This window comes from Sitodiplosis mosellana, unplaced genomic scaffold, assembly GCF_009176505.1.
Source record: "Sitodiplosis mosellana isolate CC-2019 unplaced genomic scaffold, AAFC_SMos_1.0 Smas_scaffold_6197, whole genome shotgun sequence".
NCBI lineage: Eukaryota > Metazoa > Arthropoda > Insecta > Diptera > Cecidomyiidae > Sitodiplosis > Sitodiplosis mosellana.
The window spans coordinates 9,078,298-9,103,058 of NW_022601438.1; the positions used below are offsets into that span (position 1 = coordinate 9,078,298).

General features: G+C 33.8%; 2 protein-coding genes and 1 long non-coding RNA gene across 14 annotated transcripts in view; 1 reads left to right on the plus strand and 2 right to left on the minus strand.

Annotated features, from left to right (window-relative positions):
* LOC129577438 (endophilin-A) overlaps nucleotides 1-16,890 on the plus strand; it is a 29,461-nt gene extending 12,571 nt beyond the window's left edge. For 2 of the 10 annotated variants that reach the window (XM_055464435.1, XM_055464433.1), the window contains 10 exons: nucleotides 8,181-8,660; nucleotides 9,481-9,549; nucleotides 9,681-9,897; nucleotides 10,034-10,167; nucleotides 10,239-10,305; nucleotides 10,738-10,838; nucleotides 10,927-11,030; nucleotides 11,483-12,270; nucleotides 15,319-15,446; nucleotides 15,686-16,890. In XM_055464435.1, the coding sequence (XP_055320410.1) occupies nucleotides 8,616-8,660; nucleotides 9,481-9,549; nucleotides 9,681-9,897; nucleotides 10,034-10,167; nucleotides 10,239-10,305; nucleotides 10,738-10,838; nucleotides 10,927-11,030; nucleotides 11,483-12,270; nucleotides 15,319-15,446; nucleotides 15,686-15,805 (1,773 nt within the window). In that variant the 5' untranslated portion in view covers nucleotides 8,181-8,615 and the 3' untranslated portion in view covers nucleotides 15,806-16,890. Of the gene's footprint in view, nucleotides 1-7,620; nucleotides 8,077-8,180; nucleotides 8,661-9,480; nucleotides 9,550-9,680; nucleotides 9,898-10,033; nucleotides 10,168-10,238; nucleotides 10,306-10,737; nucleotides 10,839-10,926; nucleotides 11,031-11,482; nucleotides 12,271-14,557; nucleotides 14,618-15,318; nucleotides 15,447-15,685 lie in introns of those variants that run through there. The other 8 variants (XM_055464441.1, XM_055464440.1, XM_055464434.1 and 5 more) reach the window with 8 other exon arrangements.
* LOC129577439 (uncharacterized) lies at nucleotides 121-2,189 on the minus strand. Of its 3 annotated transcripts, none has more exons than XM_055464444.1 (3): nucleotides 2,072-2,189; nucleotides 319-511; nucleotides 121-219 (listed from the first exon to the last, which is right to left on the minus strand). In XM_055464444.1, exons 1-3 carry the CDS (start codon nucleotides 2,187-2,189, stop codon nucleotides 132-134), a joined length of 399 nt encoding a protein of 132 aa, XP_055320419.1. In that variant the 3' UTR covers nucleotides 121-131. The 3 variants fall into 3 exon arrangements, with proteins under 3 accessions (XP_055320419.1, XP_055320420.1, XP_055320421.1); XM_055464445.1 differs by lacking the exon at nucleotides 2,072-2,189 and adding an exon at nucleotides 608-766; XM_055464446.1 differs by lacking the exons at nucleotides 121-219; nucleotides 319-511 and adding exons at nucleotides 1,578-1,720; nucleotides 1,788-1,974.
* Nucleotides 5,449-7,510, minus strand: LOC129577440 (uncharacterized). The gene is made up of 4 exons (XR_008689000.1): nucleotides 6,343-7,510; nucleotides 5,975-6,155; nucleotides 5,751-5,862; nucleotides 5,449-5,662 (listed from the first exon to the last, which is right to left on the minus strand). It is a non-coding gene; the product is annotated as an uncharacterized LOC129577440 (long non-coding RNA).
* Nucleotides 16,891-24,761: the final 7,871 nt, after the last annotated feature.

The window sequence follows — 24,761 nt, forward strand, 5'->3', positions numbered from 1 at the left end:
CATGTTGTTATTGTTTCTATTACATTATTGATTTTATTCTTAACTTGAGTGATACTTTTGAGGAATTATATGAAGAAAAAAAAAACGAGTGAAAATCATGATCATAGTATTTCAATTTCCATTCACTGCGCTCATACACGGTTGTCGCAAAATGAACAGTAGTTCCTAGGTTGACGGCAACCCTTCAAATAGTAACAGATCAATGTGATTGGTAGAAAACTAGAAGAAAATCCATAACATTAGTTCACGTTTTTGCAATTGTTCTGATTTAACAGCCCAAAATAAGTTAATAATAAATAATTAACAAAGCATACATACCTCAATAAAATGTATTTCAATGGGAAAATGTCAAAATGAATCAAAATCAATACACCAATCAGAATGGGAATAAATATTGCCAAAAATGTGATATGTGTATCGCAGGTTATATGATATTTTACGGTGATTTCCAATGGACCTGAACAAGTAGCACAACGCATTCCTGACGTTGAGTTCTCCACTGAGTTAGGGTCTGCGATGTAAGGAAAAAGAACCGATCAGCAAAAAAAATGCAGAAAATGGTTTCAAACATTTTTGCTATAAAATCGTTGAATATGAATCTACTTACTCGACATGAATGAACTTGGCACTTCGAGAGAAACGTGTTTTTCTGCACTTGGTGCAGGATCACAATGTCTAATTGCATCCTCGTATGATGGTAACGACATTTTTGCTGGACTCATCGCTATGGTTCTTTATTTGTTTTTTTTTTTTAATGAAACTTAAATGTACGATGCTGCAGAAGCACTGAACGATCTGTTTGTATGAAGTGGCCAAAATGGAATGAAAAAATCTCTAAACTGATTTTGTTCCAGAAAAAAATCTTATATCAAATATACATATACACACACATATACATATCCCAATCTCAGAAGGATAATTCCGAGAAATTACGCACATAGCCATGGTTCCAGATAAAATTTCCACAAACCGAAAATGTTTCTGTGCAATTGATTCGAATAACGAAGATAGAAATCTCGTATGTATTGCGATTGTAATCTCCTGTGTATCGGTATACACATGATGTGTTCGATGTCAACCCTGTGCAATGTATTTTTTAACACATTATCGGCTCCACATGGTTTTGCTTGTGGCAATGTGTCCAAAAAGCATAGATGCAATATCTTTAACTTTATTCCAACATCACGATAACATGCCTGGCATGGTGGAGCATATGCCGATTGCCGACGATCTTTTTAACTTGTATACTTGGTTGCGTTCGTTCGTTCTTTGCAAAATATATTGTGTACACTATGACCGCAAGCAGTCTGCTATGCTGGGCATATTATCGCGATATTGGTGTTATGCGATAGTGCTTCTATGGCTCTTTGTACACATAAGCCTGTGTTGCCCTTGCAGCAACCGTCTGAAAAATTCACAGAATTCCGGCACTGTTCCTAATATTTTTCAATAACACATAATGTTAGAGATTTCAGGAGCTTGATGATCATACCTTATGCCAAAAAAAAACACAAGACAAAGACAAAGACTGATTTTTAACAACAACTTTAAACTTTATTTACGCTTGAGAAGGACATTTCTTATCAAGTATGGACATTTTTTTTGCCATTTTCCAGCTCGCAACTATTAGTGTCATATCCGGTTGTTACAATTTGAGCAATATTTCTTAGGTGCAAGGCACGAAACGAGGCCGTAATAGACGAATGCGAATGTTATAGCGCTGAAATTAATCATAACATAATGAAAGGTTTTTTAGTAAGCATTCCGATTTCCAAAATCATACTCACATAATAAAAATGGATCGCTTTTGGAAATCAGGGTTGATCACCAATAGAAGTACAAAAAATGGAACAAGTGCTATAAGAAACACTACATGTGTTTTGCACGTTATATGATATTTAAGATGAGTTTGCGTTTCACGATTACAATGCATACAACGCAATCCTGAAGTTGAGTTCTCTACTGATGTTGGGGCTACGGACAAAAAAAAAAGATCAAATGGCACATTGGAAAAATGATGATTTAGAACATTTGCTCGTTCGAATTTTTCGAATTTTTTACAATAACTTACTTGGTAGATTTAAATTTGGACGATGCACTTCGATGCGAATGTTTGTCTGTGGATTTGTCGCTGGTTTGCAAATTCTCATTGCCTCCTCGTAGGTTGGTAACGAACTTCGCCGATCCATGTAGACGCTTTTTTTTCGAAACTATCTTGAAAATGATACTTGAACTCACGATTCTGTAAGTACACTGGCCTCTATAAAACGGTCAACACGGAATGAAACCTCAAAATTAATTGTATGCTGTATCAAATGACGAATAATCTCATTTCAACTGAAATATTATTAATCATGTGGTGATATAAACAACTTATACATACACGAACCGAGTCTCATAGGAGAAAAATAAAGAAATTACGCACATATTTTTTATTTTTGATAAAAATAAGTGTTTTTGAAAATGATTCGGTTTTTGATGACTAACACCGAAGAAGGTGTACTGTTTTTTTTTTGTCAAGAGTACTGTTTGGTTTTATCAACATACAGTGTATTGTAATAGTATGGTTAGGCAACGTCGCCTCAAGATCCACTGTAACATGTATATACGCATAGCTTAACCGAAGTCATACGAATTGTTCTTATGTTGAATTACGTCATATCTCAAAAGAGAACAGTGTGTTTCCGTAAATGTATAACTATAACCGGAACAACGCAAGAAAGTGATGAAAATAAATTTAATTTAAAATTTAAAATGACATTTTCTTCAGCAAATATTCACTCACTCGAATATTTTAAATGCAGAAATATCCAAAAGAATGAAGAAAAAAAGCAAAGGATCCAAAGTGTTATGAATATTTCCATCAAAATTTCTTCCAATGCATATCTGCCGTTTGAATGAATTTTAGTTTCCCCATTTTCTATGTCATTATTCTGTCAATGTTAATCACTTCATACTTGTTTACCGGACGATTTTTTTTCAAATGGAAAATGAAATTACAGTCTTAACCCTCAACTGCATAAGCCTGCCTTTTGGCGGGCATCATTTAAACACCTGTATAATGTGAATCGTACGGCGGATGACATTGCTTCAAGGGGAATTTTTATTTGTCAATGTTTTTTCTTTATTTTTGTCTTTGGCGTCATTTGTCTATGTCGTACGATTGGTAACTCACCAATAAACAAAAATGTGCACGAAAACGAATATTTGACAAAATAAATTATTCGGTTTCCAAATTAGACATATTTTTGACACTTTTAAACAATGGATTTCATTGTTCTCTGACTTATTTCTATCGCATTTCCTGACTAAATTATGGGAAATCTAGGATTATGAATATTTTTTTCGTTATATATGGCCAAAAATCAACCAAATACCAGTACTCCCAGTCTTGGGAAAAATTCATGCAGTTGAGGGTTAACATGCAAATTCACCGTTGCATAATAGTTGTTGCAATTTTTCCTCGTACGTCGTAAATCTTTGACCAAACATAAATTGAATAACTTTTCTTTTTGCGTTGCCAAAATGATCCCGGCAAAATGTTTTCGTCCATTAAACCGTTCAAACATATGAGTAGTTTGGAGCGAAAATGCAATACAGAAAAATTGCGCGAAAAAATGTCAAATGAAAAGAGATTACTATATAGTTCACTATAATTTACTACACAGTATACTATATAGCTATCCCTTTTCCGCTCATTCATCATCGAAATTTTTCAGCGTAACTTTTCTGTATTACATTTTCGCTCTAAACCATTCATATACAATGATAACGATTCCAAATGATTTTTGATATATCGTAACATTGCGTTTGAATCAACAAAACATTACTTGAAACTCAGCTTGATTCAAATGCACGCATTTTAGTCACACAATCACTTGTGTGTTTCGGCTGTGAGCTCAAATTCGGTATTCTCAAAAAAAAACTTATTCATCATATTTCGAAACGGTCAACTCAGAACAACTTGTTCTGTCTATGAAGAAAAAAAAAATCACGAGAAATTAAGAGCAAGCAAAGATTCTCAAAAAACAAATTTTTCTTGCAAGTTTATACTTTTGTTGCAAATGTAAAATAAACATTTGGATTCATTGTCTAAACACTTCTTAATTTCATTGTATTGACAACATTTACATAAGCATATTCGATTGAAATCAATTTGTTTATCTCTTCTATCGCTAAATGTTCAAGTGTAGAAAATATTACTTAAAAAAGTATTTAATGCTGCAGGCGATGTCATGAATTCACACAGTACACAAAACGTACAAACGAAATTACTGTAAAAAAAATACCGTTTTATTGGTACTGTGAAACTCATTGCTCTGTGCAGTCAATCAAGTGCATGATTATGATAAATGGTATTTGTGTTTTGCACGTGGTGTGATAGAGCCAAAACATATTATTTATGACGAACGGCAACACATACATACAGTCACCTTCACTAACGCCTACATTTTTCCATGGAAAAATAAACATGACAATGGCAATGAATACCGATGCACATGAATATTGCTGGTCAAAATAAATCATTTCTATTTTAATGGTGTATTTGAACGCTTGACCTACGATTATTTTTGATAATAATGATTGGATTTGAGGGCGGACTCGGAATTTAACTCACATTTTCCATGCTGATTTGGCGCTACGGTTAACATTGAAATTCATTGCTGTGGTTAAATTTCAAATGGCACATGAAATCCTATTTTTTTTCGATAGGTTTACTCTTTTGCCCGATTTGCGCCTCTTCATTCGGGTGGTGAATTCACCCGGAAATTATTTGATAAATTGGATTAGATTATTTCACTTATAATTCTCGCGAGAGTGATGGAGAAAAGGTCTTTTTTCCTCATAAGGAAAGATATCTATCGTTCTACAGAACGAGGAAGTACTTGTTTTATGTACAACAACTGATCGATTTTTTCACTCTCTTCTTTTCATACCGAAATGAATAGAAAAAATAAAACAATTAGATGTAATGTAGACCAGATGTACTTCGTCAAAACAGAATTTCATCATTTTCTTTCATTTTATTCTCGTATCAAGTCGTGAATATTATTTTAAAAAAAGGCTCTTCTTGATAACGCCTGCTTAAAGGTCAGAGCTGTTATAGGCACTGCAAAAGTGCGGGCACTTGAATCGGTGCGGCACCGAGCTCTTTTTGAAAGTATAATTCTTGAGTATTTTTGAAAATTTTCAAATTTGCTAGTTTTTTGAAGAAATAATATGATTTTATATTGCTGAAATAAATATGAAATTATAAATTATCGAAATTTATTTTTTGTGATTGTACTAGGTGCGGCACTCAAAATCTAAGTGCCGGCACCGATTGGGTGCCTATAACAGCTCTGTTAAGGGTAGAATAAGTCCAATAGAACTTCATAGATGAAGGAAAATGCAATAAATCTATACTAGTGTACTTTTACTCTTCAAATTAAACTTTAAACTATCGCATTTGGGTGGGGGAAAACACATAAGCTGTGACATATTTATTGATGTATCCATATTCACAATATGAAAAATAAACGTGGTGAAAAGGTTTTCATCTCCAGTGTTTGTTTAAAACAAAAACCATCACACTAAAATCATTCGACCGCATGCATTACAGTAGACTTGCGGCTCACGACACGAATCCACACAATAAACAAAGGGTGAACAAACGTAGCAACTGAAAATATCACAATTTGCCATTGAATGAAATATTTCCGAGAACCAAGACCATCCATCTCACTCCTCCAATCATAAAAGTTCTTTACCAAAAGATGCAGCACAGTAAAAATGTCAAGTGCGTTTTACAAGTGGTGCGATATCCTACGCGTGTTCATAATGGCAATTGGCAACCTGTACACAGTCCTGAGTAGGCGTCATCTGAAATCGTTATTCACGTTAATTGAAGCCCGCAAATATGATTTCGCTAGGTAACCGTGAATTCTTCGCTGTATGCGTATTATTAGAATGTATAAATCGTCTGAATAATTACGGATAATTGCAATTTGACGTGAAACGCTTGGAATTTCAAATTGATTCAAGTTTGGAGGCTGGATTGATGTTTGGAGTTGTGGTTGAGTTTAAATTGGAACATCAATTGGCTGATTGAACTGTGCATCGTTTGGTATTTCACTCAAGTCTTCATAGCATGGCGGTGCACTCGGTTTATACATCTAAAACGAAACGCAAATTACAAACCATTTTCAAATGGCTAGGTGTTAATGAATTCGATCTAGATATCATCGGCAGTAGAACTTTTAGCAATTCACACGGCTGAAACGTGTGCACAATAGCTAAACAACAATTCCCCCTGAAAAATGACCCGTTCTCTACAAAGCGACCAATTTAATTGCATCTTACCTCGGTAATTTGGTTAATGAAATTTCGCTCTCGTTGATATCAAATTTCGAAGAACGCAATGGAAAACTGCAGCGTCTGCAGTGTCAGACTCTGAAGCAGCGTACTAAAATGCATTATCTTTTGATATCGATATACTTGCACCAGAAAAGAATCCCCGGAAATTTTGGGTGTTCGCCGTAAAATTTGACATTTATACATAAATTTCTATATACATTTTACCGGCAACACTTGAATTTTCCGGGCGATGACATAATTTCAAATATTCCAACAGAAATTAGCGCCATCTGTCATTTCAAGCGATAAAATATATATGGTATTTGATAAAATGTTCGAAAATATGTCATCGCCCGGAAAATTGAAGTGTTGCCGGTAAAATGTATATAGAAATTTATATATAAATGTCAAATTTTACGGCGAACACCCAAAATTTCCGAAGATTTTTTTCTGTGTGTGTTATCTGCGATGATTCCATCATTATCGTGTTATCAATGATGGCGGTTTGTGATACCGTCACAGATGCGTTTGTTTCTTGCTGCGAAAAGTCGTTTCGGTGTTTGCATTCTTGGAGTGGAATTAAGCGAGATGTATTCTCAATGAGAATATCTCGTTGAGTACTGATGGCCTATGGTTCAGGTGGAGAAATAAAATGTATTTTGATTTCATTGTTTGACGTTGAAATAGTGAAATTGATCAATTGATTAAGTCAACTCCTGATAAACACACTTATGAGCTATTGAACAAGTATCTGTTTTTTTTTGTGTACGGAGGCGATAAGTAGCTGCAATATTGAAATGTGAAGTTGAAATTGTTTCAATTTCGACGAGTTTGTTCATCGAACAATTAAATCTGTGTCTTCCAAAAATTGTTCCAGAAAGACTTCGTCACTGGTTATAATCCCCATGGATTTAAGAAGCACAAATCCACACGGAGCTCCGAAAAATTTATGTCATTTTCGTCTAAAAATACTGAAATAAAAGCGTCAACATCATAGCGTTAATATATATGTCAACTTGAAATTGATACCAATATTGAATCGTTATTTTTTGTCTTCAACAAATTTTCCATTTGTTTCATTTTTATTTTCTCAAAAAGACCTTCGGAAGCAAAAAAAGAAGAAACAAAAGTTTGAAAAGTGAGGTGTGAATAAAAATAGATTGACAGCTCACGTGAATATGTTCGCTTTCTCACCGCTATTACACATAATCGCTTGCACGGCACATAAAATTGCGGTTGACAATTGTGCAAATACACAAGCGTACATTGAAATCAAAATGAAACCATTTCAAAGTTATGAATGATGTCGTCGTCGTCGTAGTCGTTGTAAACGTTGTCAATTCATTGGATTGTTTTTTTGTTTTTCGTGCGATGTCGTGTCTATTTGGTGCTAAGTTGAATAGAATGAATGCTGTTTGTTGGATTTGCCGTTGACGCATATTCAAAAGATTTAGTTGGCAATAGACGCACGTTGACCTACACACAGTCTCATACACACACACACAGAGACAAAGGAAGATTGGCAACGTGAGCGCACACAACATCGTACAATTGAACTACTGTGTGAGAACTAAGTTATCGCTTACGTGTTTTGATAAACATGTGGTAATTTTCACAACACACAATTCCAATAACAATGGCAATAAGAATAATGGGTCGCATTCAATTCGAATAGAAGATTGCATCGTCGTTTTCTTTTTCTCGGTGATTTTTGTTTTATTAAAAAAAAAGAACCTCAAGGTCATTCTACAATTGCAATACGTTTAATTTTTTTCAAGTTATTTCAATTCAAAAAGAGCATTTCATCACGTTTCCATATCTAAATTGTTTGATTATTCTTACAGTCGAAGCGCGTCGAATACCACACGGGAATCCAAAAATATTGCGTACATTTTGGAGAATCTATGGAACAAACGAAGAACAACCAACAATTGAGACAATTTTAGCAGAAACAAAGGCGATCGGATCAAAACGAATACACATTTTTGTTTTCTCTTCCACTCTCAAATACACACACATACTCTCTATCTCGAACAAAAATCGAAACAACAACGAAATTTAAACAATTCGAACCAATTTCGAAAACCCTTACACCGGCATTTGTGGAAAATCGAAGACTTGTCTTCTACTCGAAAATACTCAGTGGAGAAAATCTCAGAAGAAACCAGGCGAAGTAAACAAATTGAACACAGCTAACTCATCTATTCAAAATCCCAAAAAAAAAATCGGCTTAATTTTTATTTAAGAGAGCGAGTCAGATAGAAAAAAAATCATACAAAATGGCATTCGCTGGTCTAAAGAAACAAATAAACAAAGCCAATCAGGTAAGCGTATTTTAAAAGTTGAAACTGTTGAAACGAAATTTTTTTTTATTGCGGCTAATCTTCTGATTCAAATGTTTGAGATCGAAATCGAGCAACAAATGAAAGAAAAATGTGTAACAATTTATTTTTTTTTTTCCTCAAATTATATAAGTTGTATCAATTTTTACACTTTCTCTTGTTGTGTGTGTGCTCAAAACGCATGAAATGCTCCGAGAAAAATTCGTAACGAGAAAGAAAAAAAAACGCAGAAAAAAAGAAATAAATGGAATAATTTTCATTTGCGCCACAATTAACCATTTCACTCTCGCATTACGAGTGGTAAATTGCGATTATTGTTTGCAATGGCGAAACGACGACAAAGAAGAAGAAGAAAACAAACTTAACAACACAAAAGAGGCACACGCGCTCATTTCGAAAGCGAAATCGAACGCATATCGAAGATGCACATTTATGGTAGATGTATAGTTAATTGCGTTAATTTACGGCCGCTTAACCGTTTTACTGTAAGTGGTTTAGCACGTGAGCTTCTCGCTACGATTCTTTTTTTCTTCTACTTTTTCATTGTTGCTGTTGTATGTTTGCGCTGAATTTACACTCGAATTATGTTGCAACCGCTGTAATTAGCTGCAGCTGAATTTATGAATCTTTGACGTTTATCGAACATTATGGTGTGTTTTTCGTGTTTTTCGCTCAGCTTGACCGATCAGAAGATAGCATCAACGTTTTTTTTTTCTCTTCATCCAAACGAACGGAATTACAATTTCGTTGGCATTTATCGATGAAACCAAACAAAATTGATGTGATTTCTCATCATTTTCAGTATGTTACCGAAAAAATGGGTGGCGCCGAGGGCACTAAACTAGATTTAGACTTTATGGATATGGAGAGGGTAAGTGGAATTGTCGCATTGTCGTCCGATTGTCAATCAATATTGTAAATTGTTCGATTTAGTTTGAATGAAAATTTCCTCAAATTTGAATTGCATTTGAATTTATGCGTCGATTTGCGTTCGTTTTGCAGAAAACCGATGTAACAAATGAATTGGTTGAGGAGATACAAATTAAAACCAAAGAGTTCCTTCAGCCGAATCCAACCGCACGAGCTAAAATGGCGGCCGTCAAAGGAATATCAAAATTGTCTGGCCAAGCGAAAAGTAATACTTATCCACAACCAGAAGGTTTACTCTCCGATTGCATGCTCATGTATGGCAAAAAGCTGGGCGATAATAGTATTTTTGGTATGTCTGCATTTGGAGCCTTTTTTTGCTCCATTAGAAGAAAAGAACTTTTTTTTTTCAAAAGATTGATTAATAAATCAAAATAAAAGAAAAAATAATTATTGCAATGTGTGTGGTGGATATTCAATTCTTCTAGCGGAAGCTTTAATCGAAATGGGCGAGTCATTGCGACAAATGGCTGATGTAAAATACTCACTTGATGACAATATCAAACAAAATTTCCTCGAGCCATTGCATCATTTACAAACGAAAGATCTGAAGGAAGTTATGGTAAGGCCAATTATATCAAGTCGTGCATAATAATTCAATATTTTAATGTGATTTGTCATTGGAATATACAGCATCACCGTAAAAAATTGCAAGGACGACGTTTGGACTATGATTGCAAACGACGTAGACAGGCAAAAGGTAAGCGGTCGATGGAGATGTTATAAATAAATCGTCTATTAAAATGCATTCGCATTGTACATTAAATCCGTTCAGAGCGAAATTAATTGATTTTTCTTGGACGCAATTCATTTAAATTTTCCTCACACTTGATATGATTATTTTAATTCCCCCCCCCCACATCTCATTGTTTTATGTATTTATAATTTTTTCTATTGTTTTATTTATTTTCTCTTTCGTTTTCGGTTAAAATTGGTTTATGCTCATTGGTTCCAACACAATGGTGCCCGACAACATTATGATTTTATTTACTTTTACAAAAACCCATCATCATCTATTATCCTCTTATCATTTATGGATATTCGATTGGTTATGCATGACCGCAACACACAATTCGCATGATAAAACAAATCGAAAAAAAACCATTTCATAAAATGCGATACATAAACAAAGGATCTCATATTACAGACGATGAAATACGCGGAGCTGAGGATAAATTCGCCGAGTCATTACATTTAGCCCAATTGGGAATGTACAACTTGCTGGAAAATGATGTAAATTCAATCACGTTTTAGTAGAGAACAAAAAAAAAACATGAAAACAGAAACAGGTGTCTAAGTCATTGTACTAAATTATTTGTAGGTCGAACAAGTATCGCAGCTGTACACGTTTTCTGAAGGATTGCTGGACTATCATCAGCAGTGTGCTGATATTTTGAAAGGACTCGTGGAAACACTTTCACAAAAGTAAGCATTTTTTGTGTCGTTGTACGTACTACAGTGAATAACCAAGACCCACACTCGTAGTACCCACGTGTAGTACCGTCGCGTGGTAGACACGCGATTAAACAACAGACATGGGCAGTGGGCATGCCCAAAATATTCAACTTGGGATAAAATTTGAAGATTGTTTTTCTTTGTAGTCTCAGACTACTTGCTGAAAGTGCATTGACCACAAGAAGGTGTTCTTTTCTAAAAATTGCCCGTTGAGCGACAAATTGAAGGGTATCCCGTGCGCATGTCTGACTTTCAAGAAAACTAAAAAGAATTCAAATCGAAAAGAAATGTAAAAATAAGTATTTTTGAAAGAAAAATAGAATAATTTTTTTTTGTTTCGACAGAAACAATAAAAAAAATGAAATAAAAATGTGTTTATCGCAAAAATAAAACTAATATCGAATCGATTAAATTTCTTTTAGGCGTGATGAAGCTGCAAGCCGTCCAAAGGGCGAATTCGTACCAAAAACACTGGCCGAATTGAACATTGAGGGCGTCAGCGTCGGTGGTTCCGATATGCTAGGAAGCGGTGGGCGTTATTTCCAATCCAATTCACACAAATCGAATCATCAAAATAGCAATACCAAATTCAACAACAATCACAAAAATCACGAAAGCAGTAATAAAAACAATCTATTCAATAACAAAACCAATAATAACAACAACAACAACAACAACAATCACAATCACAACAGTCAATACAGTTTGTTCAGCTCACAGCAGAATTTGGCCAAAACAAATATCATTCATAGCAGTAATTTTGCGAGAAGTCGAACGTATGGTTCGCAACAAAGCCTATCGACTGCTTCAAATCATTCATCGTCGTCGTCGTCGCACCATCGCACAAACAATAATAACGATTTATTATTGAATTTTAATAGTACAACAACAACAACCAGTACCGGTGCAATGCAAAATACCACCAACCATACAAATTCAAACAGTAGTAGCAATCATTATCATAATCATGCAAACAATTTGTTATTGAATGATATGAGTGCGATACCAACGGATGTATGGTTAAATGCATGGAATTCACCGCCGCCGGTGACACGAGCACCAAATCCAGTCTTTTCATCGATAAATGTGTCAAATATGGCAGCACCTGTCGCTCGATCAAATCACATCACCACCAATACAAATACATCGAATACAAATCATTTTAGTAATTTTAATAGTCAAAATGGTCTCATCAACGATCCCTGGACAGGTGAATTTTTATTTCCTTTCTCTTTTTTTTTGGTTTTCTTTTTCTTTTTCTACACATCCTCAATTAATTTTTTCCTTTTCTTAGTTGATTTGTCAAAATCCCAATTTAATTTTATTTTTTATTTAGTCCTCATTCATATTCCATTTTAATCCTCATTTTTTGTTTGTTATTTATTTCATTGGTTAAATCTATTATTGTGTCCCCATTTTTATTTGTATCAAAGGGTTTCGGGTTCAAAAATATTTATTTATCATTCACTTTCGGTTGCTCAACATCAGTTTTTTTTTTCGGTCATGAAAGCAAATGTACAAAACATGCACAATTTTTATATTCAAAATCAAATCGAATTCAAACGTCATAAATGCTCAACGATCTCATTTTATGCTCAATAAACAAAGCGAGCAAAAAAAAACTGCATCGTGTTTCACTTTGCAATTACCTCAAGTGAACCAAAATGCTGGTAGCATTTGCGACGTGATTCGAATCGATTGCGTTGCAAATTCCATTCACACACGATTTTCAAACGGATTCTAACGCACTAAAAAAAACCAATTGCGCACATTTGAAATGTCATTTTCGATGCACAACACGTGTTTTAAATCCATATCTAACACTCATTAAATGTCGTGCAATCCATCATTCAGACATACATTGACCTTCAATTGTGCGTTTTAAAACACGGTGACTAAGGAAAAGCGGAAAAAAAAACTTGGTGTCGGGTGACCATTAGTTAAGTTCATTATATTTTTTTTTCATTTTTTTTAACGTAGCGAATATTGGTGAATGGAAAAAATATTGGATTTTCTTTTGAAAAAAAAAAAGAAGTAATGAACACATTTGTTTTTATGTTGATTTGAACTGTTAAGCTTAAGTTATATTTGGTGGTGGTGATGATTGGACAACGAGAGACAATTGTCGCATCGTACTTATCGAAATACACTCATTACTGTCTGTGAATACATACATACTCGGTCGCTACCGTGGAATCCGTATGTGCAAGACTTCGACGCTTTCGTCATGCTTCTAAAATGGAAAAATTACGCTTTATCATTTTTATCACACCTACATACACACACTCTATCCGCTTAAGGGCTTCTTCGTTCTGTTGTGGTCGCGTGAAACAAAAACTGTGAATGTTCTGAATTGAAAATTGTTTGTTGTTATTGTTTTGCCGGATGCATTTATGAATAACCAACATTAACCGTGTATTGTTTTGTTGTATGGATATGATATTGCATTTTGATGTGTACACAACAGTTGTAACATGCCACACACACACACACATTGTTTGAATTGAACGATTTTTGAAGTGTTTTCTTTTTCACTCTTTGGTACTAACGATCCAGCGTATCAGTTGGTCTGTCTAATCTGTTAAATCATTTCAATTGATTCACCATTTACATTCAACAAAATAACTACAAAACATAAATAACACTAACACTTCCACTAACACTAACACATTATTCGAAGCAAATGGGTGAATAGTAGAAAAATATCGCTTGATCAAATGAAATGTTAAGCAAACGGTATCCTTTCTTCAATTTGAAGACTTCAAATGGTTATGTCGACTGTATTTTTGATCGGTTCAAATGTCCCGTTCTTTCATTAGAATCATTGAAGAGGTTTCAGGCGTGTTTTTTCTTTGTTTCAACGAGTAAATTTCTCTGTTCATTTAACCAAATTAGCCGAAAAAATTATGTTGGTTCCTGGAACATGGTGTCATTTGGTGTAGCTATTTATTTGAAAAAATAATATAACGTTCGCCATCCCCGTTATTAATAATCCAGTGTGTAGATTTTTAGTCAATGTTGCAACTGTTTTGTTGTCAAAAACATAAGATCTTTTGAAATCAAAAGCGTCCACGTACCAAAATTTACGTACATAAATGTCAATTTGTTGATGTGTATAACTTGTAAACGTATTTCCCAGTGCGGCGGCTTTTTCACACTGAACCGTTGACATTTTTTGCCATAACGACACTGAAATACGTTCCGAATTGGATTTATTTTTTTTCATTCGGATTTTTGTTTTCGGTTAGGCAAAAACAAATCTTCTGTTTCTATGTTCGAAAAAAAAAAAAAAAGGTGAACGTGGTTTAGGCTGTTTCGAAAATTTCGATTGTTCTAGAATGAAAGTTCATCAGATGAACTGCTATCTGTCCTTTGTAACAATGTTTTTCTCTCTGTCTCTCTCTTTCTCTCTCTCTCTGTCTCTTTCTATTTCCATTTCTCTTTCTCTCTCTTTCTCTCTATATTATTTTTCATGTTTATTCATGTTTAACATACAGTAACCAAACCCACACATCTGGAATTGGACAATGGTCAAGTGCAATCTCACTCGACCAACGGTAAAAATAAAACTCCATCTAGTTTTTATTAGACCGAGTTGTTGTTGTTGGTTTCTTTTTCGTTCTTTTATTTAGCGCATGTTTATCAATGAAATTCGTTTGGAGTTTTTTGCGACGCATTTTCGTTGACAATAATTGCTCAATAATTTTATCGCATGAAATATTTGCTCAATTTTGTTCACACTGTTTATGGGAATTTGGCGGTGGTTTTATTATCATTTTTTTTTTGGCATGAATTGTTAACAACATAAATTTTAGCTTAACAATCTAACAATGAAATGAGGTTTATCTTTTTTTTCTAAATTTGTCTTTGGTTCGAATAAGATGGCATATTCCAATCCTGATACTTCATATTGGAATTGTTGGTTTTTATACCGGTATTTCGTATATATATATAAATATGATTATTCCTTTCCGTTTTGCTGAATTAACTCCGCATGCTCGCCCGAGCTCATTTCAAGAAGAATACTTATAAGTTCATGGTTTTTATTCTTAGCTTTAATTTTATTCGAGTGTAAACAAAAAGGATGTGATTTGTTTTTTTTTGCGTTTTGTTTTGAATTAAAATTAGAACTCTGTTAAGATGCATGAGAGATATTCTTCTTTTTTGTTTTTGTTCGAATATAAAATGCATTTTGTTTCTTGAAAAATTTACGGTTGATTATTTTTAATGTGTGGATATAATTTTGATTTGGTTACAGCATCACCTTTGCCATCACCAATGCGATCACCGGCAAAGAGTCCAATGCCACAACAACGTCCATCTGTACCATGCTGCACTGCACTCTACGATTTCGATCCGCAAAATCCCAATGAATTGGGATTCAAAGTAAGTGTAAAAATCCCAATGTATTGGGATTCAAACACGCAATGTGAAAGACTTTTTTTTATTTTTGTTCATTTCTTTTCTTCTCATTGTTCGAAAAATGATTCAAAATTTCAAATGAAATCATTATTCTACCAGAGCATTTATATTGTTGAAACAATGGCTATTAGTTTTTTATTTTTTAAATTAAACAAATTAAAAGTTCTAAATCAAAAATGTCTCGTTTTTTTTTCTACCTGCAGGAAAATGATACAATCCAGTTGTTGCAGCGCGTCGATGAGAATTGGTATGAAGGAAGCGTAAACGGTCGAACTGGTTACTTCCCTCAAACATATGTTGAAATAGTTACCCCGTTGCCATAAACAGTTTAAACGTCACTATTTGTTTAGAACAGCACTATTTAAACAAACAAACAAAAAATTAAATTTTTTTCTTCGGTTTTGCGCTTCGTTTTATTTAAAAAAGAAAACCAAACAAGGAGATATAAAAAGGAAGAAAAATGAGAGAAGAAAAAAAATGATACATAGCCATGAATGAAATTAAGGTTTTAGCAAAAAAAAAGCACGCAAATGTAGGTGAAAAGAAAACTAAGCATGAAAAGATCAACATAAAATCGAGATGCAAATATATACACATACACACCTTAATCTACCACACTAATACAAATGAGAGTATGTTATAAAGGAAATGAATACCAAAACAAAAACATTAAAAAAAGTCAAAAGAATCATTTTTTTGTGAACATAATTGAATGAATTACGATGTGCATTTCAATAATCCACATAATAGTTCATTGAAAATGTCGAGAAAAAAAATTCTTGAATAAAAAATGAATGCGATTTCACCTCTTCAGTTAAATTGATTTTCATGGCAAAATTGTCGCATATTAATACGACAAACAAAAAATTGAAGAAAAAAATATTAAAGGAAAGGTTGAAGACACGATTGGTTGAAAGAGCAGCAAATGTTTGCATGATGTGCCTATGCACCCTTCACTTCCACATTATTAGCATTCGAAAAAAAAACCAAAACTAAAAACAACAACAATAAAAACCAATAGACACGAGGAGATTTGCTGTTGCTGACAACACACACACACACACACCCCTACGTCAACTGCTTTCGTGCGGCAAAAATGAGAAAATTGTTTGTGTCAAGCATGAGATATGTAAATGGCGATATCGCATATGCTGCAGCTGTACGATTAAATGTATAAAGAGAGAGTAAATTATTTCGGAATAGCACGATCAATTGAATGTACAAGAAGAGCTGGAAAAAAATCTATTTGAACAAATCATCAGAATGAAAAAAGAAAACCCGTGTTGATATTTCATGTGTATTTTTTTTCCCCTGTTTTCTTATCGATTTTAAACTGTACATATTTTTATTACTTTAATTATTTTAGATTATAATCAAAATATACTGATATTTTATACATTTTTTTTTATTTTGACACTTTTTTTATTTACACTTGCCCCCCCTTTACCTGATGGTTGTCTTTTTTGAATTTTTTTTTCTTCGTTTTTTTTTTTGATCTGGTTTTTCCACTTCGTTTGTATTCTTTGACTTGAGTTTTTGCCACATTGTTTTTTTGTTTGTTCGTTTCTGTATGTATCCGTGCTTGTTTTTTGTTTCTCCAAAATTTCCCGTTTTGTTCTTCATTTTCTTCGTTCATCATGTGAATCATTTTCATTTGTACATTGTTCATTATTTATTGAGATTGCCATTGCCAGATAGGAAGCTCCGAATATCCTCCAAATAGGAAGATCCATTTGTCATTCGATTAGCAAATAGATAAGTGATGTGAACCTAAGAAGTAACTGCCACACTTTACAGTGATGTCTTGACTACCAAAAAAGAAGAGAAGAAATGATACAAATCCAGAAACAACAACAAGTAAACTGTAGTGATGATGAAAAACAGCAATGGAAATCCATAGTTCAAAATTGAAGGCATATCAAAATGTACACCGACGCGGCCACTTTGATGGGGTGCTCTTATCTGAAGTATGAACATGGCATAGATAAATGCACAAATGAATCAACAAAGAAAAAAATAATATAGATAAGTAGGTTGATAGAGTGGGCGAGATAGCGTCAAAAGAGAGCACGAAACAAAGTTGGAATGTTCGCATTCGCATAATGTGAATCACATTAAAGACGAAGTAAAGCAAAAAAAAAGACAAACTAGCGAAAAGAGATGAAGAGTTCGACAGAAGCAAAATCAGTAAATCACAATCACCGCAACAACAGCAACATATTAGAGGTATAAGTAAGAATAAAGGAGAGACCGACTTAACAGAGAATCAGTATCAGCACTCACTCATTACATACGGACTTGAACTACAATTAGAAGTAATTTAAATTTTTAGATAGGCTGCACTTATATGAAAAACAAACAAATACACACACACACACACACACACAAAACCCATATGAGATCGAAAATCGAATTACCAATGCCCAGATCAGATAAATTGGTTGAATTGAAGCGACAAACGTGTCACGATTAGCACACACATTAGATTTCACGAGGAACAAACTTGGATTGCAAAGCAACAAATAAAAAAAGGAAAACGGTCATGTTGCCAATAATTCTTCCTTTGTATTTGCTTCAAAAGATAACAGGAGAAGAAAAAAACACAAAGTCTCACACTCTCACTCTCTCGCCTCGTCTCGCCCGGTGATGGACGAGAAAGGTATACAGGTGATTGGAAGATCGAATGATATATAAATCGTCTGTAAACGACACACAATTAATACTAACAAAGATAAAACAAGCAACAACAATACATTAATATATATATTATATATCGTTCATTTCACTCTAACTTTTAATCTGAATAAAAACCTTGCCATTCACTTTGGATTTTTATCGTTTTGTCATACACACAACAACAACAGCTAACAAGACAAAAAAAAACAATAAAAAAAATCAAGATCAAGTTTCCAGCACATAAAATATTTATAATTAAAATACGTTAAAATCGAGAATGACCTGATTTAAAATGATCGGAATATAAATCTATAAATATATTTGAAAAAAAGAGTAAATGATCATGGCACTCACCAAAATGACTCATTAGCACTTAAGAAATGAATAGATGCAGAAAAAACAGCAGCAGCACCAGCAACAACAAAATATCAAGAAGTTAAATGATCTCAAAATTGGAAGAGCATTTTCAAAATTAGATAAGAAGTGTTTATCACAATTTCTATTCTGCGCACCCACCCGAAACACAAAAAGTGGTTTTCGGTCAGTTTAGCGGCAACGCTAAATTTTTCCTTTCTTCTTACTTCATTTCGTTTCTGTCTCGACGGGACAAATCTTCTCTTTGTGTCTTTTTTTTCGGTTTTGCACAAACGTCGAGATATCCATATTTTCAAATTGCGAATGTAGTGTGCGATAAATTAGAAAGCAACCAATTTATCAAAATGAGAAATTAAATGAAAATACTTTAAGAGCGAAAACAATTTAGTTTGGAGTATCAAACAAAGAAAAAATGAGTCTGATGCAAGTATTTTAACGTAATGTTCGGAACGTTAAGTTAAGTTAACAAATCGAAATGCGAAAAAAAAAGAAAAACCAAAGCAAAAATCTTCTTTATTTTACTTTATTGGATGATCTCAATGAAGACGAAGTAGAAGAAGAAATAAAAACAAACACATTTAGTGCAGCAGGTCAAAAGTCCTTGTTGATCAACGAATTCATAAACGGTTTAAATCGAACGATCGTAGAGCGTGTGTGCGTCATAACATGCACACGCACGCATATATATATATTTTATTTTTGATGACAACTTGCTCGTTGGAATAGCTTCCATGGACCATTCCACGGAATGCGGGTGAAAACATTCAGAGTAGAAAAACAAGAGGAAAACTAAAACAACAACAAAAACAAAAATCATATAAATACATAGGATGTTAAGCCAATAAACAATTATTTAAGGTTTCTGGAGTTCGGTCAAAAGTACAGCTTAATCAAGAATAATCGGTCAAACGATGACACAAATCCAAACACATACATTCTGCACCATTCCCATGGATAATAGGTCTCTTCTATTTCTCCGTTAAGCACACACTGAATATGATGTTTACAGGTGATGAGCCTGAATTGAGTTCACACAGAATAATTTGATACATGGCAACTGGATTGAATTATCGCTGTAATGTTTGTTTTGATGGATCATACGTTCATTTTTCGGTTTGTAGAAAATTTCTACTAGAAACATCGATTTCTGCACAAATTCAACCAACTCAAACGTTTCTGTTCGTTTTTTTTTCTTCCTTCAAATTGTTTTTCAAACAAATTTCAATGTTTATTGTTGAATTCATATTCACAGACACATCCACCTACTCACATACCCATACGCAAAGCTTCTGACCGACCGACCGATATATAATATGTAAAGACGACGGAACCTGTAAGGATAAGTTAGCAAACCAAAGAAACGATATAGATAGATCGTGTAGAGAGTAAAAATAGGAGCACACCCAAAACACTGTTGAAATGAATCAGATAGATCGACAGGATTTGAGGCGAAGATGAAACATTTAAACACATAGCAATAAATATAAGGTATGAGTAGAAACAAAACCAAACCAAACCAAACCAAAAAAAAAATGAATGTAATTTCTTCAAAGTTTATTAACGAGAGCAATTCGCATTTTGACAGAAGAACAAAAATAAATATGTGATTTACTGCTTCTGTTTTGCATTTCTGATTGACTATTGACATATAAGCGTTCGTTTCGCATGTTCTATTTGCAAAACTTTATGTTTAAAATGCATATACAAACTTTAAAAAAAAATAACTTGAAAGCAAAAAAAAACCCAAACAAAAAATGGAATCTTTGATTGTTCTAGATGTTTTCATCTCCTTTATTTGACTCTTTCATTTCGACGTATTCACAGGAGTCGGATCAAGTGTCTCTCCAGCTTTTTCTATGAACAAACAAAAAAAAAACTAATCAACCACAAAAATATATTTAAAAAAAAAAAAACTATTCAATTGTTGTTCTATTGATATGTATTAACCATTAAAATGTAAAGAGAAAAAAAACACACGTAAGAAAATTATATAATACGCAGAGGATCAAAGCCAAAACATGCAGTTTCAGAATTGTCTCCTTGTTTACAAAAGAAAACCAAACAAAGTTTTGAACTTATTACGTTTTATTCAATAGAGTATTTAACAATGAAACAGAAACATACCATCTAGTAACTTGCATTTACTAGATATTTAAACATGCAGACATTCAAAAACAAAAAAAAGAAAAGTCGTCACCGTTGCACACAATGGCTGCTTCTTGAGAGGAGAGCGGAAGCTAATGTTTCGAAAACATCAACAACAACATGCTTGCATTCGATTGACGAAAGAGAATTCCGATTTTACAAAAGCCACACAATTAGGCTTTTATCTCTACTCTTTCGATATATCGAATCGACATGTGCCATCCGCAATCCCCCTTTCGGCCAACAGTGTTGTTCAACGACCTATTTGGTGTCGATAAAATGCTTAAAAACGCAGCACAACACCTACCTACGTTCAATGTTTGCAAAAATAAATTTTTTTTCCTGTGTATCTTTTGTTTTAAGAAAGAAAACTAACACAATTTATGAGTCATAATTTTCGATTATTATTTTCGCTTTTTAATGCAACAAATGACCTTCAATTCAGAGATTCAACTAAAACGCTCAAATTGCACAGAAAAGAAACGACAACATTTCTATGTTGTCGCATTTAAATTGCATTTTTTTCCCTCGATTTCATCATCCCCTTTGAGAAACAACACTTATTTATAACCAACATAAAAAAAATTACTATATTAACATATTTGAAAATTTAACATAAAAAAACGTACTTTGAAAATAAACAAAAAAAAAATGAATAAAACAACCAGGACAATACCTAGAATTAACTAAGAAACTATTAAAGTAAAGAATAAACGAGGGCATGTAAAATGAACAATGAGCATTACAAAGGGCGGAGAAATGAAAAAAAAAACAATTTGTTAGTATTTTATTGCATACAAAAAAAAAACAGACAAATACACACACAATTACTAATTTGAAGGAAATCGACGAAATTTTAGCGACCAGATTTGGTGTTTCGGTGATTCGTGTACGGTGATTATACCATCATCACTCATATACAAACACGAAATTCCATGCTCACCGATTCTCCAGTATATACAAGCAACAAACAAAACAAAAAAAATTACCAACATTATTCTATTCTATGTTTGAATGATATTTCTATATAATTATTATTCGTCTCTGCATGATTCGCTGATTTCGACTTTTATTTTTATTGAAAAATTTAAAGATAAATTTGAAAGCGTATTGAATTTAAAATGTTATAACTGTTAAATGAAATAAAGAAGAAAAAAAAAAACCAAACAAACAATCTAACCAAGTAAAGCAAACCAAATAAAACGTGTGTGTGAAGAAGAATTCACACTACAAACTATATTGATATGTTTATTTTCGCGATTTAAGATCGTCAATATGGCGACACATTCCTTTTAATGAGACAAACGGAAAAAAAAACTACAAACTCGATGATTAAAAAAAAAATATTTAACAAAATACGTGTATTATTGTAATTTGCATTGTTGTGAAATTTTCTTCTTTCAAATCAAAAAAAAAAAAAAAAAAAACTAAAATCGATCAAGAAGTGTTTATTCAAAATTATTAATGAACAAAAAAAAACTATCAACGTATTTACCTATTTATGATTAAATAAAATGATTACAAAAATGAGAGAAAAATACAAACCAAATAAATTAAAAAAAACCAACAAACACGTAACCAGGCGCCCAATTGAGTAACAAATTTCGATAATTTTCCCTTCTCTCCTCCATCCGACTGGTCAACCACCCAACCGCCCCATGAATCATGTTGTAGGCAATAGAGTAAGCGAACAGGCATGTCTCCATTCTGGAGATAATCAGGTACACAGCTCAGTTCCAGTTTTTTTTTTTTCAATGATAAAACCAAAAAAATAGAATTGCGTTCGGAATCTTAGTTCTTTTTAGACGTTTACATACGTACACAGACGTTTGGGAAGCCATTTCCCCAGTTTTTAGACAGACATTTAGTACTTTTTCTTTTTAGTTGAGCCACGTACACACACAAAACAAAGATTATTTCATAAATATTAAATTTAGCAGACTTTAAGAACAAAACTAAGAGAGAGGGAGAGGAAATAACAAAGGAAAAAACAAAACAATTACTTCGAATGATTAAAAAAAAACATGCGCTAAAAAGAGGGAACTACATTCCATTGGATGGCTCTGGACGATGTGTGTCATTTAAAAAAAAAGGAACAACTAAGAAAAAAACCAATCAAACCGACAAAACAAATCAGACATGATGATTGAAAACAACAACAACAACCGTAAGAACATTGTGAAAATTTATTGAAAAATGTCAACAATTTGTGTATGCATTTGCAGTTATTATTTACTATGGAATAAAGATAAATCTATAAATTAAAGTTTTGGCCCGGTCGTTGTGTTTTTCTGTACTTTTTTTTTTAAATATCCTAAATGTATGCAATAGCTAGGTACTATGACTTCATTGTGGTTGTTAGTGCATTCAAACACCTGTTTTAATGACGAAATGAATGTATATTCAACATGCGTATCATTTCATACTTAATTTGGATTGATTTTGGTGTTGCAGCGGACAAAGCGGTTTATGGTGTGTTTTATTCACAGGTGCGCTTCGATGGTTCAGCCTTCAGTTCGATTTGGCCTCGAATTTTATTCTTTATGATGCGTTTCAGTTGAATTTCAAATAATATATATTCCGTTTCAGTTGGAGGCAGCACGCAATGAGGAGCAATCGGCTTAGCCTAGTTGACTTTCAACGACCAAAAACACCACAATTCATTTCATTTCATTTTAATCCAGTGGCAGATGTGCACTAACGCGCACATCAAACCATTGCATGCGCCGCGCGCGCGACACATCGATCGATTGTGAGAAAGAAAGCAACAATTGTATTTTTACTCTGCACACGCTCCAGATCACAGATCGCACAGTTTCCCAATACATTTCCCATGAATTTGCCAGTGTCGCCACTCGAAAAATTGATTAGCATTTTGTATTGTTTCATATAACGGCACTCACGACGACGATTGACAAATTTGCGAGAATTCATTCTGTGCCAAATGGTATCGACCGCATAAAAAAATGCATTCACATTTCCAGTATGTTTAACAACGAAAAAGAAAACGAGTCAAACCAGATTTTGTCACCGAAAAATTCGTTTCAACGAGATGAGAACTACGATCGTACACAATGTCACATATAACAGAATTTTCGAGTCATTGCACTTACTCTCCAAATAAACTTTAAGGTGAATGCAATGATTGGGAGCGAATTTGTTGTTCGAATCGATGTTGCTTAAGCACCGACTTGTTATTCGCACAAAAAAGAAAAGATATGCATACAACGACATCGGCGGCGGCGGCGACAACAATAAAATAAAACGGACGATCAATTTGCAACCGAAACGAAAGAAAAAAAACCGCAACAACAACTACGACGACGACGACGACGACAACGATGTATAATGCTATTAACAGTTGGCGTTGTTTACTGTTTGACTCCTGTGTGCATATATCGTAATATGTGTGAGCGTTATTTTGCATAGGTGCTTTTGTTGTGCCCATGGATTTTTCCAATTGATTACGATTGTGATAGATCTCTTGCGCAGTGGTTTCGAGAGCGGATATGCAGCGAAAATTCCGGCCAGTACAAATCATCGTTGCTGCATCGCATTTTCAAACGAATGCATTTTTTCCTCTTGCTGCCGCTGTTGTTATTGAATTGTCAAAATGAAAGATATCATGTCACGTTTGGTGGAGGTCGTATCGATCCAACGTCGGAGCGAATACGCTTCGAGAAATTGAAACGAAGGCAATAAACGAAAAGAGGGCAATAAAATATGAGCAGCAAAAGATAAAAGGAATAAAACACTTGATGAGCAAGTGTTTATTATGGTCGGTGTGTGTATACACGTTGGGTCTCCGGTTTCCAGTACACACTCACACACACACACACACACCGTTCAAATTGGCTGCCTTGAATCAAGTTGTAATTCAAAACGGACAAACCGAATGGAAAGACGAAGAAGACCAACAACAACATGAAAAATTGATGAAGTTGAAGAAAGAAAAGTGAAATATGTGAAACACACAGACACAGCCACACACATGCACATAGCGGCGCACGGGCCCGAAATGAATACCTCGGCATAGAACATGACGCTCGCATCGGCATTTCTTCTTGCCGAATGGGTTTGCAA

What these genes read in the sequence shown, in the direction of transcription:
- LOC129577439 (XM_055464444.1), bottom strand. Translation starts at nt 2,189, where the DNA reads ATGGATCGGCGAAGTTCGTTACCAACCTACGAGGAGGCAATGAGAATT. An exon ending in TCCAAATTTAAATCTACCAA is followed by an intron (nt 512 to 2,071) that starts GTAAGTTATTGT and finishes CTTACATCGCAG; the next exon opens with ACCCTAACTCAGTGGAGAAC. An exon ending in TTGAAATACATTTTATTGAG is followed by an intron (nt 220 to 318) that starts GTATGTATGCTT and finishes ATTTTCTTCTAG; the next exon opens with TTTTCTACCAATCACATTGA.